Raw genomic sequence first — 20,474 nt, forward strand, 5'->3', positions numbered from 1 at the left:
GCTGAGTGAAGTAAGTCAATCGGAGAAGGACAAACATTATATGGTCTCATTTATTTGGGGAATATAAATAATAGTGAAAGGGAATATAAGGGAAGGGAGAAGAAATGTGTGGGAAATATCAGAAAGGGAGACAGAACATAAAGACTCTTAACTCTGGGAAACAAACTAGGGGTGGTGGAAGGGGAGGAGGGCGGAGGGGTGGGGGTGAATGGCTGACCTGCACTGAGGGGGGCACTTGACAGGATGAGCACTGGGTGTTATTCTGTATGTTGGTAAATTGAACACCAATAAAAAATAAATTTATTAAAAAAAAACAATCAAGTGAACTCTCTGAACCTTGTAAAATTGTAAGCTGTTCATTCATACAAACACCATCACTCTACCTGCAATTTTAGGATATTTACAGGCCCTTGAACCCCAGCCATGATTCATTTTCTACACTTTCATTTTAGCTTCCTTTATGAAGGTATACACCAAGGAATGCAAGGATTGGTCAGAGTATTAAATATAACTAACTGGGATAAGCGACATTATTTCAGCATAAGGCAAAAATAAAGTTAGAACATTTGAGATAGCCTCTTATTGGCAAGAGAGGCTGAAAAAGAAAAGGTTAAACATGAAGCAAATGTGAGGGGTTGTGCTTTGAAGACAACTGCTTCTCAGGACAGTACAGTTTCCAGCATGCTGTGAAGCATACTTTGCTGCATGAGTCCCCTGAAACGTTGGCAGCAATGCTATGAAGAATCTGACATTGCCACCCCATCAGTGAAAAGCTGGGGCCTTCAAAAAATGCCTCAGGATCCCAAGCCAAAGGCAGAAACACATGGAGCTAGGGTTCCACAGAACAGGGTAAGGGCTCGATTTTTAAGAGAACAACACCCTCTGTCAGCCAGAGGGCTAGCACACCCTCCACAGTCCTCCTGCCACACACCGATATATCATAAGGGGCATTTAGTGGAGAACAGATATCCTGGGGGAAGAGAGTGCTCACAGCCTAGAGCACTCAATTTATCTTCATCTCTCCATTCACCAGGAGAAGAATTAACTATTGCAGTTTTCCCATGCTTCCCAGTCCCAACCCCCAGTGAGGGTTTACTAGAAGGAGAAAGAAAAACAGTTCTGGGGAAGGAGGAGACATTTGATCATACTTACCTAAAAGTAATTTAGGAAAATTTGATGTTTCAATATTATGATAATATACTATTGATGTTGTAGTGGCGACAAATCCCATCACAGCTGGCATGAAGAGGTGGAGATGCCGCGACTCCCGCCGTCTGTGGAGAGCGGTAGAGAGTATCAGTGTCTAGAGCTGGGAGGTCCAGATAGTTTCTCATTTTGTTTCTAATTTGTTTTAAAACTTTCTATCAGTAATAAAATATTTAAAATACAGAATGCAGTAATAGTTGCTAACATGCAAAGGAAGACTACGTTGGGATACATGATTCTGCCAAAAGGATTTATCCCAACACAGAGGAGCAAGCACCACAGCTAAACAAGATCTTAAATACTCACAAGAGCACACATGTAACTACTCCTATACTAAAGGGCAGAACTGCTAAAATAACACCTAAAGTAAGTAAAAACAACCAAATGGATGAGTGAACTCTAATGTATATGAAAACTACATTTATTAGTTTCATAGTTTTCCTAAGTTTTATGGCCCTAAGTGATTTCTCCATTGGCACTGATTCATTCAATACACGTGTTTTTGCAGTGTCCAGGCACTATTAGATGTTGAGATGCAAAAGTGAACAGAAGATACAGCATCTGTGGTCACAAAGCCAATTGGGATAGCAATAGGAAATAGGAAATTATCACTCAGGGGAAGGGACTGTGGGTGCATGCGGAGCCAGTGTCTGAGAAGAGAAGGTTTTGTGAAGGAGCCAATTTCTTTTATTTATTTACTTACTTACTCATTAGAGACACACAGAGAGAGAGGCAGAGACATAGGCAGAGGGAGAAGCAGACTCCTCGTAGGAAGCTCAGTGGGGGACTAGATCCCAGGACTCCGGGATCATGACCTGAGCCAAAGGCAGACGCTCAACCACTGAGCCACCCAGGTGCCCCAGGAACCGACTTCTGAAGTGAGGCCCCAAGAATGAAGAACTGCTGCTCAGAAGAGGAAGGTGGAAAACTGTTCCAAGCAGAGGATCCAGACATGTTTCCGGGTAACACAAGCAACTGAGTATGATTGAAAAGAGACTAGATTTCACTCTGAGAGCAACAGAGAGCTTCACGTGGGTTGGAAATATGACAGAACCAGATTTACATAGTAGATAACCCTCAACTCCATTTACATTAATAATGTCACCTAACAAAACATTTAAATTTCTCAAATTACTTAAATACATTCATACATAAATGGTATAGAATATAACTAGTTTGGGGTCCCTGGGTGGTTCAGTTGGTTAAGTGTCTGCCTTAAGTTCAGGTCATGATCCCAGGGTCCTAGGATCAGGCTCCCTGCTCAGCGGGGAATCTGCTTCTCCCTATTCCTCTGCCTGCTGCTGCCCCTGCTTGAGCTCTTGCTCTCTCTGTGTATCAAATGAATAAATACAATCTTTTAAAAAAAAGGAAAGTAACTAGTTTGCTAGTGGGGAAAAGAGGAGCATTTGGAAAAGACACTTCACAAGAGGTATGGTTGACAGTGGAAACTGAAATATGAAAGGGAATTCATGAGTCAGCAACATGGTAAAAGAGCACTTTAAAAAAAGAGAATAATATGTGTAAATACATAGAAGCACAAAACTGTGTAATATGTTCAAAATTTCAAGTAGTTTAATAGTCCCAAATGGAAAGTTTGAGATAGGATATATGGTGAAAGGCTCTGTATGTCATGGTAAGGAGCTGGAATCTAATCTTACTTTAATAGGTAAGTGGTATGGTCAGATTTTGGGGGTCTTTAGGCAAATCAGTCTGGTAATAGCATGGATGATGGAGTTGATAGGTAGTGTGTGCCTCTGAGGAGAGGAAAGAGACAGAAGGAAGAAAAGCAATTGGCCAACTATGAGTATAGGCCAGGCAGGAGATGACAGACCCTGAATTAAGCTTTCGCAGCAGAAACATAGACAAAATATAACATCTGGAAAATATTGATTGTTAAAATGGACAGGACTTTAATAGTGCTAGGGTCTTAGGGTGATAGTTAATGATAGAGAATAATTCCCAAGGGGCCTGGGTGGATGTTGGGTAACCACATAAGACATTAAGAGGACAAGCAGATTGGAAAAAGAAAGCTAGTAAGTTCCAGCAAGGCCATGCAAACCATGAAGGTGTCTGTTAAGTATGCAAAGGGAGTTGTCTAATAAGCCAACTGCATGTAGAGATTTGGAACATGACCAGTGATATACTTGGAATGTTAATATGGACATGGGAACGAAAATGTGTAAGTACCAAGATAGCATAAAAGCTGGTCTTAAAAGGACCCACTTGCCCCCCAAAAAACAGTTCAAAATAGTCAAAAAGAAAAAGCAGGAAATAAATATTTCATCAGTATGGAAATTAAGAAATCCTTCCAATATTATTTTACTATTAAAACAAGGAAAGAATTTAAAAATCACTGAGTTAATATTCAGGACATTTTAAAACAAACATACTACCTATCAAGGTTTATAAACAAACGTGGTCAAAACCAAACCCAGAAGAAAGTTTATAACCTTACACACATTCAAAGAAAACATTATAAAAAATAAATTATGTGGTCAATTCAAGAAGTTAGAAAAAGAATGACATAACATTCTTCGTCAAGGAAGACAATAAATAAGGAAGACAATATAGTAGATGAAAAAAGCAACGGCTACAATAAGGTTTTATATTTATTGCGGAATTTCTTTGTTAGGGATTCAATGTGTCTTTTAACCATGCTAACCTTTTTATTGGAATTGCTATTATACTGTTAATTGTCTACTTACAAAGCTGCACAAGTTTTGAGTGGTGTCTCAACCCTATTCTTTCCCTTAAGCTCTGTTATTTTTAGAGTATGACTTGCAGACTTCAAGGTTCTGGTAGAAGCACACACATCCCATTATAGCAGAAAATCTTTACTCAGAAAGTAAAGAAGAAAATCAAAATGCATTCATCATGGAGGACAAAGATATTTTCAAAAAAGACAAAATAATAAAAATAAAAGCTAAATGAAAACACAATAATAGTGAAGACTTTAATAAACATTTTTAGAATTTGATGAATTAAATAGTATAAAAATAGGGGGCACCTGGTGGCTCAGTCCGTTAAGCATATGCCTCTGACTTGGGTCATGATTCTGAAGTCCTGGGATCCAGCCCTGAGTTAGGATCCCTGTTCAGCAGGGAGTCTGCTTCTCCCTTTCCCTCTGCCTCTCTCTCCCTCTCATGCTCTCTCTCTCAAGTAAATAAATAAAATATTTTTTAAAATAGTATAAAAATAATCAACACACAGGACTTGAGTAATCTAATCAATAAAGAAAATTTTGTCTCCAACAAAGAAAATACATTATTTTCTAATTCTCACTAAAAATGTATAAATTAAAAAAAAAGTAAAAGAAAATGTATAAAGTAATCAAATATTTAACTATAATGGAAATGTTACAAAGTCCCAAAAGATATTTGTTTAACAAATTACATGCTCTACTAATAAATCAATCATATCAGGCTAAAAAGCAACTAAAAATAATTCCTAGACCTAGGCGAGTATCTAAATCAGAACCATAAACTAGTTGGATAGAAATAAAAAAGGGGACATTTCTTACAAAAATATGTGCAAAACAGATAAGGATGTTTTGAAAGAAAAATGAATAGCTTTAATATTTATATTATTAAAAAAATCAAATGGTCAATTAGGAAAATCTTTGCATTATTTCACTAATTATAATGAGCATCTGTTACATTTTAAGTAAAGAATAGTTCATAATATTTTGTTACAGAAAAAGAAGTAAGGAAATAATGATCAGCAATGTCCAATGTACTGGGTATGATAAGGAAGAAAAGTGTACATAAAGGTGTCTTTAATGTTCACTGGCATTCTTGTGCAAGCAGTTTCCAGAACAAAATCAAAATGATAAAAATGTTATCACTACTGCCACAACACAAGTTTCTGCCATAAGCATGTGTCTTCACCATTGTTAGCACAGCCTCTAACTCTCTAACTGAATTTCTACACTAATCACAAGGCTAGAAAAAAGGAGGCATCCTTGCCTACATGGTGTCAAGTTTTTAGGAAATATTGGACTGCTCTATCTTCCACTTTATACATACACACAGAAACACAGAGAGTCAGCCAATATGTTAAAAAATGAAGACTAAAATTGGTTATGCTAATACAATAGGATACAAATACACTGACAGGTTTTAAACAATAATCAGTAAGATAATAGTCAAGTAAGTGTCCAAATGCTTGAAGGCATGCAGTATCTTCAGAGTCTTTGATTTTTCCTTTTATCAGAAACTAAGACATGCACATCCATGCAAAGAACTGTCATAAAACATTACAAAATAGTTGGCTCTGTAACAAAAGCTGAGAAGTTTCATTCCTTGTTAATTGCGATAGAAAAACATAAACAGATGTCAGGGAAGGTCCTTATTAGATAAAAAGAAAATGATTTTTGAGCTTTCTTTTTAAAAACTTTTTTTTTAGAGATTTTATTTATTTATTCATGAAAGACACAAAGAAAGAGGCAGAAACATAGGCAGAGGGAGAACCAGGCTCCCTGCAGGGGACCTGATGTCAGACTCAATCCCAGGACCCAGGATCACACCCTAAGCCAAAGGCAGATGCTCAACCACTGAGCTACTCAGGCGCCCCTCTTTTTAAAAACCTTTAAGAACTTTCATATCAATTATTTAATTAATGGTGTACCATTTAGCAAAATTTCATAATCAAAATTATCCTATTTGATGTGGCTTATCAAAATTTTTCCTGTTTTTTGTTAGTATGTGATAAAAATATTTCCCCACATTATGTTCCAGTTTATAAGTAGAATTCACTATATTCTAACTGCCTAATGCAAACTTCCTTTATAAGAATGGCAAAATTCCTTCAAAAATATGGGTTTTATGACAAATCTTGATTTTTAAAATAGTTTTGTGTTTTGCTTCAATTTGTGGCTATATCCCCAATGGTTCTCACACTTCTTTAATGCCCATTCATCTATCTCTGCTTCTTTATTAAAAAATGGAAATATCTGAGGACTGGTTATATATTTATATGTAAATATATAGCTATTAGAGCTTTATGTCCATATAGATAATCTTTCTCTGTACACCTATATTGATAGATAAGGTAAACATCAAAGTGTTTAAAAAGAGAACTTTCTTTAAGAGCTACATAGATGAAGGAATAAATAGCACATGAATAAGTACAAGTCACAGAGACCTGAATTTCTGTTATCAGAGAAATTATGTATCAACACAAGAATACAGACAAAACACATTATTATCAAATGCAGCAGTCCCCCTTTTACCTGTGGGGGATATGTTCCAAGACCTCAGTGGATGCCTGAAATCACAGATAGTACTGAGTCCTATCTATACCACGTTCTTCTTACACATACATACACCTATGATACAGATTAATGTATAGAGTAGGCATTGTAAGAGATCAACAATTAATAATTATAAAATAGAATAATTATAACAATATACTGTTGTGAAAGTTATGTGAATGTGGTCTCCCTCTCTCTCAAGATATTTATTGTACCGTATTCACCTTTCTTCTTGTGATGATGTCTAGATGATATGATATCTGCATGATGAGATGAAGGGAGGTGAATGGCATAAGCATTGTGATGCAGTGTTAGTCTACTACTGACCTTCTGACTACTCATCATCAGAAAGAGGATCATCTATTTCCAGACGTCAGTTGATCGTGGGTAAATGAAATCACAGATTAGCAGGACTGCTATTAAATGCGTGACAAATGCTGTTCCTAATAAATTATAACTAAAAAGTTAAGCCTGACTTGGTATGCTCTTCACTACCATCCACATCAATATACCCACTAGCATAATTTAATCATTATAACTATGTCGAATCACTTACGAATCAGAAACAATGCCTTCTGCTATTTCACAAACATGCACAAATAGAAGAGCAAATGTAAGAATCCATCTCAGGTTATGTCCAGGAAAATGAAGCCATGTGTTGTGATGAATTTGTACCTTTGAGCTTTGACTTCCCCACCCTGGAAAAAAAAAAAAAAAGAGAGAGAGAAGAAATAAAAGGATTAATTATAATCATGGAACTAATTCACACTGTAATATCATTTGGGGGATGAGAAATTCCTGAAACAGGATCGAGAGGTGCTTTCTACGGTAGCAATGAAAATCCCAGTCTATTTTCATTGTGTTAAAAAAGTAACCATTCAATTTCAATAATTTTTACAAGACTGCCTAGGTTAACACACTGACATTTGTTGCACTGCTCAAGAACAACGCCAACACTGGGTGACAACATGATTTTCTCATGCTGATCACAGCTCTTACTGATAGGTCCCTGATTCATTAAGAGGAAATTAAATGATGTTAATAAAAGCAATTTGGTGTCTAAAATCTTTCAAAACATGGGATCTGTGGGGGGGGACTAACAAAAAAAACATATTTTGTAATGAAATGTAGAACTCATCAGTTGAGTCAACTCAATCATATGCATATCATATGAGAAAAATTTGAACTTATGATGAGGCCAACACTATTCAATAGTGGTAATGATATTTTCTCAAAGAAATGTTTTTGTTTTTTTTTAATTGTAGAGAAGCCTCACATACTTCAAGAACGAATCTGGGTTTGTGCTGGAAATATCACAGGAAGGAATTTCTGTAAGGACTGATGGGACCCTGAAGCATTTTTTGAAAAGAAAATTGATTCATGTCTCAGTTGTTCCAAAATGAATTTCATTGTGGAAAGAATAGCTACATTTAACCTATTGTACTAGAATTTATGCTGTAAACTCTTTCAGGCAAACTTTCCTTATACCTGATACTTCTTTGAGATTTAATCACAATCTCGCTAATTTAAGTAGCCAATGTTATAGATAACAGTCTGCATTTTTCTCCACCATTCCCCTTTGCAATGTTCACACCAATTCCACTTGATTCAAATACCCTTTTGTCAGCCTGTGTTCGATGCTAGTGATACAAACAAACTATCACAGTAATTGCCCTCAAGAAGTTAGATGAATGTCAAAATGAATTATTAACTGTCAAACTGCAATAAAAAAGTATGGTCTCCTTTTGGCCAAAGGGCATTGTTAATATCCTACAAATAATATCAACCACATAAACAACAACTCATGTTTCTATACATGGCCACTCTGGTACAGTTATATTTAACGTCTATATATTTAAAATGAAAAACTATGTGCTAAGAGTTTCATTGGCCTCTACATGATATGATATATCATATAACAGAAAATTTTTGACTGTTATAATGCCAGGTACATAGCAGTCTCTCGATTAATATTTGTTACATGAAGAAATAAAAGCATACAAATTATTTTTAAACCTTTCAGGGCACCTCGGTGGCTCAGACCATTAAGCGTCTGACTTCAGCTTGAGTCATGATCCCAGGATCCTGGAATCGAGTCCCACATTGGGCTCTCTGCTCAGGAGGGAGTCTACTTCTCTCTGTACCCCTCCTCCCTGCTTATGCTCTCTCTCTCTCTCTCTCTCTCTCACTCTTTCTCTCTCTCTCAAATAATTTTTAAAAACTTCAAACCTTCTTTCAAAGCAGATCATTAAAATATGCTAGTTTTCTTAAGAAAATTAATCTGATAGCTTTCTCATTCACTTTTATGAGCAAATTTATTTTTATAAGCAAAATTAAACACCAAATTCATATGATGGTTACCTTTTTTTGAAGAGATAGTAACAGGATATTGGAAGAGTAACGGGCTCAGGAAATAGTACACAGAGGGATTCACTCATATTCTTACCATTAGATTCCTTAAGATGAGTGGTGATAGGCTCAATAGATGTTTAGATTAGTCTGTCATTTTCACATGTGAAACGTATTTTTAAAATTTTTTAAAGATTTTATTTATTTGAGAGAGAAAGCATGCACACATGAACAAGAGGAGGAGCAGAGGGAGAGGAAGAAGCAGACTCCTTTGCTGAGCAGGGAGCCTGAGAAGGTACTCTATTCCAGGACCCTGAGATCATGACTTGAGCCAAAGGCAGTTGTTTAACCGACTGAGCCACCCAGGCACTTCTATTTTTAAAAAATTTCTAAGTTAAGAGGTCTATTTTGATTGTTTCAGGGAAGTTAATAAGTTATATATCAATAATCTAAATAACTGGATTTGTAAACTGTAAAATAATAAGGAAAATTGTATTTTTTTAGCTCTTTTCCAAATAGTTTGCGTAAGTATTCTTTCAAACTGGAATGCACCCTTACTACTCCTACTTCTACTCGCACGCTCTATGTCCTCAGCTCCCCCAAAATGTCACTTTCCATGCAATCTTTCCCACTGGCCCGAAGAATTAGTTGTTCTAGCAAGTTAATGCCCAAGATGTACCTGCAAATGAGCTTACAATGCGGGATAGTCATTTTTCTCTTGAGTTTGATACATCTGTTTCACTGGATAGTTCCAGTGAATATCCCAGGCAATACTGTGTTTTACTCATTTTTCATTCTCTTCACTAACACAAAGCAATCTCAACAAAGACTTCAGTCTATCCCACATAACTCTCTTTCCCTCCTTCCAAAAAACTGCTGCTGCTACTTGGAGTCCACTTCTAAGAAGACATATGACTTCTATTTTATCTACAGAATGTCATATGCCAAGAACATAAATAATTGAGAAGCACAGAAAACTGGCTTGTTCTTTTCTCACAGATTTACATATCAGTTTTCATGTAATTGGTAAAAGAACATTATTTCTTAAGAAATAATAAGAATATTAAAGGAACTATTCTTTTAATAAGAATATTAAAAGAAATATTAGGTGAGGATATATAGGAGAATAGATTACTTACCAATAAACAATATTGGAAAAGTAATAAACAACAGGAAGACATGAGGGACCAGGTTGAGGGCATCCACAAAGCAGGGATTTTGTAACACACCATCAAAGATATCATATGAAGAAATGTTGTTACCACAGAATGAAAGGCTCATTTCTTCTTATATGGCTTACTCTAAAAGGAAGAGAAAAAAGAAAGAGCCTCTCATTAAATTCCCTTTCATAAAATCATAGCCCTAAGAAGGAGGTGTTATTATAAAATTAACCCCTTTTATTTCTGCAATTGAGGAAATGAAACTGTATGCCAAAGTCATTTGAGAGTTTCTTATAAAGCCCTTATACATTCTATAAATCACTTCCTTTCAATCTTTTTTTTTCAGAGAAAAATATTTTATTTTAATTTGGAAAATATATAATTATTAATATCTACCAATGATGGTACCTTAAAGAAGTGTGTGTGTGACTCAAATGATTTCACAGAACAAAAACGGTGATATATCAAGAAAAAGAAAGAATAAGTGAAACCACTAACTGATACCACAAAATAGTGTAATATCAAATCCTTGCTCATCTTTTCTCACTGAAAATGAATTAGTAAACTGCTTAAACTGGACAAAATTTACCACCACTTTTCATTAACTATACAAAGGAATACTAATATATGAAACCAATGTGGCAGCAAACAGAAGTCAGCCTTTCTCTGAAGAATATTAAAATCAAGTGCTTCAGATATAAAATCAAGTGCTTGAGAAAAATAACTCAATTAATGAAATCACGTCCCACAATCAGAGAACATTCTTACATGAAATGTACTCTAATCAAGTTTTGAAGCAAGAAAAAAGTCTTTTAACTGGAAACCAATATTATAGTAGAGGAGAAGTAGACAAATTTAGAGAGGAAACTGAGGACAAGGTATCCCAGGGTTTTGCTAGCCATTGTTGTGACTTGGGCTTCTACTCAATGAAGTGGACTCTTTGAGGGGTGATTTGATCAGAGGAATGACACACTGCTACTCACATTTTAAATGAATTCCTCCTGTTGCTGCACCAAAACAGGTGATACAGGAGCAAGGAATCTGCTCCATCAAAATACCACTGTGAAATTCTGAAGAGTTTTAAGCCTTCTGAAAAATTCTTTTATAATTCCTCCTATTTATTTACCACCTCCCAAATTCTGGGCACTTTGTCTTTAGGACAACCATGCAATGTTAGTTATTTGTGTTTTACAGAAGAGCCTCAGTAACTTGCCAACCAGTAGAGTAGCGGTGATCTACACGCATGTGTCTGACTTAAACTGTTTCTCCCACTGCATCATGCAGCCTCCAACCTATTTTTAAATAACATCTCATCTATTGTCATTAAAAGAAGTAGCAGGTTAAGATTTTTAACCTCATTGGACTTTGTTTCTTTTCCACATTTATGTCACACTGGATTCTGAATTGGATTATGAAAGGTTGGCAAAGGTATAAATAAGTAAAGTAGTACCTTTTCTCTCTTCCCTTTCATTGAGAAATGATTTAGCAATGGTCATGAACAATATTGTTCCCTAGGAAGAAACCAAAGAGTGTTACACAGAAAAGATTGGCAACAGTAGGTAAGCTATCGGAGAAACCAAATTTCAAGCAGAAGTTTTATAAAGCATTCTATGAATAGAACTAGTTTAAAAGCCTGTGTTTACAGTATATAAATTCTTATTTTGAATTCCTTTCACATATTGTTTCTGGTAAGCCCTTTTATTGAACATCATTGATATGATCTCTAGTTGAGACCTTTTCTAATTTAAAAAATTATATTAAAAAAACTCAAGATGAGGGTATATGCTTGGCAAATTCTTAGCAGCTATTAAGCCTCCCAGCCTCATAAAATAATTTAAAAGGGCTTGAGATTTTTAAAATAACAGTAAAGTGGAATTTTGTATTATATACTGTAGCTACAGTGATAGATCTTAACTAAACCTACAGTGGTAATCATTTCACAATACTAAATTAAACCATCATGCTGTACACCTTAATCTTGTACAGAAATGTACATCAGGAAAACAAATGGGGGGGAACCCCAGAAGCTGAAAAATAATAGCTAGTAATGAAACTTCGAAGACTATTTCTTTTCTTTCACTTTTTTAGACTATCTCTTTTATTAAGAAGAAATGACTAAAAGAAACTTGAGTCCACACTTATTGAAAGACATGTGTAAACCGTTTCCTAGAATGGACCAGAAAATAATTTTTACTTTTGCCAGTTTTATAATTTTATCCGAAATTATAATATTTCAATTGGCCACATTTATAAATACTGATATTTAGTCACTGTCATTGAGCCAAATACTAAAGTAATATCTGAATTTGTAAAACATATACTTCATTAGCTATAATAAGCATTGCCTACCTGGTATATTTAAGCAATCCTCAAACCTACCAATCAAGTAAATGTTGGATAAACGCATATAGTGGTGGAAAGAAAATAGCAGAGAACTACAGCAACCTGAGAAAGTCAAAGAACATTTCTAGCCATGTACCTGATTATCTGGGATTCTAGGCCATTCGTTAACTCTAAAAATACTTGTTGATGCTGACCATGTGCTAGGCACTAGGAATCTAAGAATGTACGTGACCAATAGTAGCTGTGGTCTTAGGCCGCATAAATCGGACTACACTAATTCCAATAGTTTTGGTATAATGTAAAGGTTATGATCTACTAGACAGGGAAATATAAATGATATAATCACACTAAGGTATACACTTCAGATGAATAAAGTGAAAGCTTCAGAATTTCTTCCTTCTACCACTATCTCTAAGATATGCCCTGGGGCTCCCAACCTATTCACTACCTCTCACCACCTCTCTCCTTCTATTTTTGTCTCTGTCTCCCCAACCTCCATCCTTTTCCCTCTGACCCTTAGCTTCTTTCTCCAACATCCAGTACACATGTGGCACATTCTAACAGTCAGCCCATCTTACAACAGTGGGCAAAAAGAGGGAAGGAGTGAACTTGTAGATATGTTGATGGTTATCATGTTAACGAAAGGCATTTTATTCAATCAGGACCTTGAATTAATTTTTAAATCTGTTGTCATTCAGGGTTTCCCTCTCTGAACTATGATTAAGTTAGGGACGTTTTGGGAACAGTACTGCTCACTGCTCTTGCTGGCTAAACTCTGTCACGTCACTCTGTCACGTGACACCCCTGCCTCTTCTGGAGCTGTCTAGTTCATCTAAGCACTGACAGAGGCCCTGAGTATCCAGGAAGACGGAGGAGAGAGAAAAGAGGCCAGATGGGAAGACATGACATTTTTCTCCCCACAAACATAAACCTACTGAAAGATGTTCAAGTGTTTATAACAGCAGACAGAGTTGAAGAACTTGACTGAATGAAACTTAAAGACAAATGTCAAAAGCGAAACTCTGATTACAGGGATGGTCTGCAAAGCAGAAAACATAGAAGGAAAAAACTCCTTGATGACCAGACCTATGATTTCCTGGCAAGAATCGCATCCTCAGTATTCTCACTCTTTGAAATGCATGATGTGAAGTTCCACACCCTTAGGCATCATAAAATTTAGATTTAGTTGATGACTAAAGTTAAAAACGAACACTCTTTCCTGCTCATCCAGAAGAAAGTGTCAGTTCTAACAGAGTAGCTACCACAGAGAACTTTAACATGCTGGAAGCACCTGAGGAAAACATGCTAAAAGCAATAAAAAAAGAAAAAACCTTTCATGCTTCCAGACAAAGTAACTCACTCTTTAGTTATTTGCAGATTAACTACATGTGAGAGGGAAACATGACATTGTAAAGAATTTAGGGCATTACCATGATCTAGGGCATTTTCAGGAATCGGTCACTTAAGAAACAAATGGAGTAACTTCTTTGAAATCTTTCATTCAGCCTATGACTCCCAAAATATGAAACAAAAGATGTCTGTCTACCTGTCTGTCTGTCTCTCTCTGAATGACAGATCCAAGTAGGAAAGTCACTAGCAAAACTGACCACTGACTTCTGATTTAGAGCCTGATCTCAAAGCACCGGTTGAAGTTCTATCGCACACTCAAGGACAAGGCACTCAACAGATAAGATTCAGACACGACAGTGGGATATTGTTTTTAATCGTAAATTGAACAAACAAGCAAAAAATAAATACCTTGGGCGGTCGTATGATGCTGCTTCAGACCCCTACTCGTGCACTTGCACTACCTTCAAAACACCGGCTTACTACACTGTCTTAAGTGTAAATTTCCAACTCAGACGCAGAACTCCTAAAAAGTCAAGAGTCACAAAAATCAAGCAGATAGAAAACGACTTCATGAACAATACAGGAGCCCGTTTAAGAGAAAAAAAAAAAATCAGTAATTTCACTCCTTGCACGATTCCCGGCCGGTTTTAAAAGCAAGAGCCGGCTGAGTTCCGCTAAGTAAAGCTGGAAACCTGATCCCCACGCCCTCTCTCCTCGGGCTGGGGCCCCGGAGCCTTCATCCTAGGAATAGCGACCCCGAAGGCAGCGCTGCGAGACTGCGCGGGCGCCTCTTGGTTACCGAAATGCACACTTTACAGGAACTCTTAGTGATGTTTAAATCCTATTTATGTTAAAAAAAAAAAAAAAAAAAAAAGACGGACTCACTTACTCCGAAGGCAGTTTTCCTCCCCTAGCCGAAGCACGCAGGGCGCCGGAGCGGATTATTTTTAGGGTGGTGGGAGATCAGCTGCTGCCTCCTATCGGGTTTCTAAATTGCACAAGCTGCTGTGAGCCGGGGCGGACCCGAGAACTCCGAGGCAGGAAACTGGGCACGAGCCCCGAGCGCCGCAGCGCCTGGGACTGGGACCGGGACCCGGACCCTCCCCACCCCCGCTCGGCCCCGCTCTCCGTCCTGGGGCGCGCGATGCAAAGCTTTTGCAAACCCGAGGGAATACGCGTCCCCCAAACTTCATCCGACTCCGAAACTTGCAATGCATATAATGCTGCTCTGGAGTCAGGTTTTCAGACGTCAAAACACGCAAGGTACCCACTCACTTGCACTTGTAAAAACTCCCCCCCCCCCCAGGGTCTATAGGCGCCCTTTTACCAACCACAAAAGGAAGCGGACCTGGGGAGGTCGTCGCCCCCCCACCCCCACCCCCACCCCTACCCCCACCCCACCCCACCAAGCGGACCTGGGAAATGTATAGGGCTGCCTCCAGGCAGAGCACCCCGCGGCAGGCTGCACGGGGCGCGAGGCGGGCTCCCGTCGAGCACTCGCCCCAGCAGCCCCGAAACCTCGGGGGCTCCTCCGGCCGGTGGCCGCGCTTGCCCTCGCTCCCCGAGAGTGGGGAGTGGGGCTCCGGCCCCCACCCCACCCCCACCCACGCTCGCTCCCCACCGGAGAGAATTCTTTCTCAAGGGCATAACGTGTTTAAAGCACACTCACCCCAGCACCCAAGCCGTAAACTTTGGCCCCAGGCAACCCTTTCTTGAATTAACACTCGATTTTCTCAGGGGCCGGGCTCGCTCAGCTTGGAACGATCCTGGCTTTCAGCATCGGTCCCGCTCGGCTCCAGGAAGGTGGGCAGGCGGGCTGCTGCCTCCCGGGTCCGCGCGACCGCCCAGGGCGGGGACGCGGAGCCGGTCCCCGGACCTGCGCCCCGGGGCCCCGCGGCCTCCCGGCCTCGGCGACCTGGGGGGGCTGAGGCCGACCCCCCCGCCCCGCCCCGCCCCGCCCCGCCCCGCGCGCCCCGGGGATTTCCCGCGGGAGCGCCGGGCCTCCGCCCGCGACCGAAGCTGGGACCCGCGGCCGCTAGAGGTCGGCGGGGCCTGGCGGGGCGACGTCTGGGAGGGTCCCGGAGCCTCCCGTCCCGCGGCGCTTCAAAGCTCGCCAGCTGCCCCCCGGAGCTGTTTGTCACGACGCAGGCGCACACAGAAAGCGGGCTTCGAGAACCGGGTCCGGGTACCGGGGTGGAACCCGGGGAGACCCCGTGATCCCCCGGAAGGGGGTCCTGGGCTCCCCCGCGGGGCCGCGGAGAGACACCTGGACGCAGGGGGTGCAGGCAATCCCCGGACACACACCTGAGTGTCGCGACAGAAAATCAGGTTGACTTTAGCATTGAAAAATAAATAAATAAATAGGGGATCCCTGGGTGGCCTAGCGGTTTAGCGCCTGCCTTTGGCCCAGGGCGGGATCCTGGAGTCCCGGGATCGAGTCCTGGGATCGAGTCCCGGGATCGAGTCCCGGGATCGAGTCCCGCGTTGGGCTCCGCGTTTGGCCCAGGGCGGGATCCTGGAGTCCCGGAATCGAGTCCGGCGTTGGGCTCCGCGTTGGGCTCCGCGTTGGGCTCCGCGTTGGGCTCCCGGCATGGAGCCTGCTACTCCCTCCTCCACTCTCTGTTTCTCTCTATATATATCATAAATAAATAAATCTTAAAAAAATAAAAAGTTAAAATTACAAAATATATATATATATATTCCTATTATTTAGATGATTTTTATAGTGATTAAAAGTCATGCTTACTGTAGAAACTTTGGAAATTATTGAAAAGTATGAGGGAGACCAGTGGGCCTCCACACTTGCAGAACTGGAAACATTTCGTTACGTTTTAACGGTAGTAAAAAAGCAAGGATGCAAGAGCTAACCGGCTATCAAGCTCTGCTACCTCACTTAGCTCAAACACTTGGGCAGATTTACTTAATCTCTCCATGTATTAATTTCCTCACCTGTTCAGTGGGAAAAATAATATGATGATAGATAGATAGATATGGCTTCATAGTCTTGATGTGAGGGCTAATGAAATAATCCCTTTAAAATGCTGAATGCCTACCCTTTCCATAAAAGCTAATATGTATGCCATCATTACTATTTTTTCTATGTATATTTAATACTGTTGGCAATCACAAAATAATTTGTCTCCTCACAGTATCTTTTAAAAACAATTATCTTCTGATGGGATTTTAAGATCTTTATAGAAGTCATTTAATTGGCTACATAATGTATTGTGTGGCCATCATCATTTAAAATCCATTTTCCTACTGTTGGATCTATAGCTGCTGATTTTTCACTACCATATTTAATCCTATGATGAACTTTTAAAATAAAGTTTCTTCTTTCTTTGCAGCAGATAACTTACTTAAGGTACATTTTCTGAAAAAATAAGTACAGGGTCAAAAGTAGTATCTTTAGGGCTGTGGATATAGAATGCAAAATTACTTCTCTAAAAAGTTTCTGTTAACTTCTCCCAAACTGAATGAGATGACCTATTACACTTACACCCAAACCAGCATTGAATATTCATATTTATTTTTTAAAAATCCTATAATTTGACAGATAACAAGCAATCCTTTGTTATTCATATTATTTTTTCATATGTTCATTTATCTTTTTTGTGAATATTTTGTCCATATCTGCATCCACCTAATGGGTCTTAACGAAGTTTCTTGTAGTTTGCATGAACTTTTAATAAGAGGATATGAATCTTTACATATACATGACAAATATTTTTCTAGTTTGTCATTTAAGAAAACGACAGTGGTGCTGCTTTTACAAAAAAATAAAAATAAAAACATCCTATAAAGAATAATTAGACCACACATAGTGCTAGATCTTCTAGGTCACAGAGGTTAGTGATGAGTCACACCTCTAGGGTCTCTGCCCTCCTAGTGCTTTCTTCCAAAAGAAAATTTACTTAGGCAAATTTGGTGTCTTTGACTAGAGCATTGTATTCTAACGCTTTGGTTAATAAATACTAACCTTTATGTGTATTTGTTTATAGGGTTTTTTATTTTTTATTCTGTTCTAGAATTTATTTTGGCATATGCTACGGGATGAGAAGTTAATATTTTGTTACACCAACACCATGTACTGAATAATCTTTTTCTTCTGCCCTCATGTGTAATACAATCTATGTGGTATACTTATTATTTTATAATAAGATTTGTTTCTGGACTACCTATTCTGTTTAATGGATTTTTTTTTTTTTTTTAAGAGGAGAGAGAGGAAGAGAGAGTGGGGGGAAGTGAAGGGAGGGGGGTAGAGAGAGAGGAAGAGAGAATCTTAGGCAGGCTTTATGCTCAGTGCAGAGCCCATTGTGGGGTCCATCTCATGGTCCATCTCAGGACCCTGAGATCATGACCTGAGCTAAAATCAAGAGTTGGATGCTTAACCAACTGAGCTTTTCAGGCACCCCATTTAATGGATCTTTTGTACAGTTATTTTTTTTTACTATATTACTATAATCAGTTAAATTTGATTATTATAGCTTTAAAGTATATTTTAACTCTAGGAAGGCTAGTCTCCTTTTTACTCTTTTCAGAATTCTCTTAGCTATTCTCTGTTGGGCATTTTATTGGCATCTCATTAAATTTAGAAGTAATTTACAAAGAAGTAATATTTTTAGTGTTCTTTCTGCCCTGAAACATGGTTTCCCATTTACTTAAGCCTTCTTTTTATCTTACTATCAAATTTATATAGGTCTGTACATTTCTTGTTGTGATCAATCATACAAATTCTATATTTTTGTTTTCGTATTTTGTACTACTGTTAAGAATATACTAGGTATTTACATTTTCTGATTATGTATTTACCTTATATATAGCCATTTTCCTAAGCTTTCTCAACAATTTCAAAATTGTTTTACCATGTTACCCTGACTGTCCAAAAAATATAATTTTATCTGCAAATAGTGTTACATTTATATTATAGAGTGCATGTTTGTGTTCCCCTCAAACCTCACATGTTAAAACTAACCACAAGTGCAATGGTAGGGCCTTTGGGAGGTAATTATAGTTAGATGAGGTCATGATGGGATTAGTGTCCTTATATGAAGGGAAAGAGACTAGAGTTTGCTCTCTCTGTTCTCTGCAGTGAGGACAGGGAGAAGATAGATATCTGTAAACCAGACAGAGGCCCTCACCAACATCCAAATTCGTTGGTACCTTGATGTTAGACTTCCCAGCCTCCAGAACTGTGACAGATAAATGCTTGTTGTTAAAGCCACTCAGTCAACAAATTACTGCCCAGATAATTTGTTACAGCAAACCAAACTAAGACAACTTACTTCCCACTTGCAAATACTTCTAGCTTATTTGTATTCTAACTTTATCAACTCCAAATCCAGAATGATATTAAATAATAAAAGAAGTCAACATCATTGTTTTCATTAGAAATAGGTCATTATATTTTTTAAATCAACTTTACGTATAATTTTCATAAAATAAAAACAATCCACTATACATGTAACCTTTTAAATATTTTGATATAACCATGACCTCTAAAAGATAATAGGATATTTGTATCTCCCAGGAAGTTTTCTTGTGCCTATGACCAATCTTACCATCACTCACCTACCGTAATCACTGATCTGAGGTCCATCACTACAGATTCATTTTGCCTATTCAGAAATGTCATATAAATGTCATACAGTATATATTCTCTTGTGTCTGACTTTTTTGGTTAAGCATAATATTTTTGAGATTTATCCATGTTGGATGTATGTATATATATTGGATTATATATATATTTGCGTTATTTCCAGTTTTTGATAATGATGTATAAATCTTCAATGAAAGTTTTATAAATATGGATTTCATACCTGTAACAAGTGGTGAATTTGCTGGGTCATATGGTAATTACATGTATAACTTTACAGAAATTGCCAAAATGTTCTCCAAAGAAATTGAAACCTTCATGCCTTTCAGAAAAGTATGAGAGTTTCAGTTCTTCCACTGTCTTGCCAGTACTTAATTTTAATTCTTCTACTGGGTACGGACAGGTTCCTGATTGTGGTTTTAATTTGTCTCTCTCTTGTGACTAATGATTTGGGGCATATATCTTCATGGGCCTGTTGATTCACACATCTTTATGTGGTGGACATAATTCTAAAATAGCTTTGATGACCTTTGCTCCTGGTGTTACACTCGTGATTATGTTATGTTACTTGGCAAGAGGGATTTTGCACATGTAATTAGGGTCAATAATCAGTTGACTTTAAAGTAGACAGATAATACAGGAGACCCTAATTTAATCACCTGAGCTCTTTAAAGCAGAAAGTTTTCTCAGGCTAGTGGTAGAAGAGAAAGTTAGATAGATCTGAAGAATGAGAAGGATTGGTGTGTTGGAGGTTCTCCTTGGTCAGGTAAAATAACCATAAGGCGAGAACCTGAGAGTGGCCTCTAGAAAATGAGCACAGTCTCCCAGCCAACAAACAGCAAGAAAACGGGGATTTCATTTCTACAACCATGAGAAACTAAATTCTGCCAAACAGCCTGACTGAGCTCAGAAGTGAATTCCTCCTGAGTCTCCAAATAAGTGCCCAGTTAGGCCAACATTTTTATCTGGCTTGAGAGAACCAAAGCAAAGCTCCCTATTGAGCCCACCTGGACTTCTGCTCTATAGAAATATGAGACAATAAGTAGGTATTGTTATAAGCCTCTTACATTTGTAGAAATATGTTATGCCACATAGAAAACCAGTGCACTTCTTTTATGAAGTGTGTTCAAACTTTTAATTAGATTGTTTAACTTCTTATTGAATTGTAGTTACAATTCACCTACAGACCTGCCTTAGCTTACACTGGAATTATGGCCTG

The 20,474-nt window shown here is 38.4% G+C and overlaps 1 protein-coding gene across 10 annotated transcripts in view; it reads right to left on the reverse strand.

The window, feature by feature from the left end:
- Positions 1-15,560, reverse strand: part of ABCC9 (ATP binding cassette subfamily C member 9) — a 150,517-nt gene extending 134,957 nt beyond the window's left edge. For 4 of the 10 annotated variants that reach the window (XM_038577024.1, XM_038577016.1, XM_038577025.1 and 1 more), the window contains exons 1-6: positions 15,329-15,560; positions 14,068-14,182; positions 11,417-11,477; positions 9,946-10,107; positions 7,014-7,155; positions 1,153-1,274 (exon numbers count right to left, since the gene is read on the reverse strand). In XM_038577024.1, coding sequence (XP_038432952.1) covers positions 1,153-1,274; positions 7,014-7,155; positions 9,946-10,087 — 406 coding nt within the window. In that variant the 5' untranslated portion in view covers positions 10,088-10,107; positions 11,417-11,477; positions 14,068-14,182; positions 15,329-15,560. Of the gene's footprint in view, positions 1-1,152; positions 1,275-7,013; positions 7,156-9,945; positions 10,108-11,416; positions 11,478-14,067; positions 14,183-14,544; positions 14,703-15,328 lie in introns of those variants that run through there. The other 6 variants (XM_038577017.1, XM_038577018.1, XM_038577019.1 and 3 more) reach the window with 6 other exon arrangements.
- Positions 15,561-20,474: the final 4,914 nt, after the last annotated feature.

This window comes from Canis lupus, chromosome 27 (assembly GCF_011100685.1).
Source record: "Canis lupus familiaris isolate Mischka breed German Shepherd chromosome 27, alternate assembly UU_Cfam_GSD_1.0, whole genome shotgun sequence".
Lineage (NCBI taxonomy): Eukaryota > Metazoa > Chordata > Mammalia > Carnivora > Canidae > Canis > Canis lupus.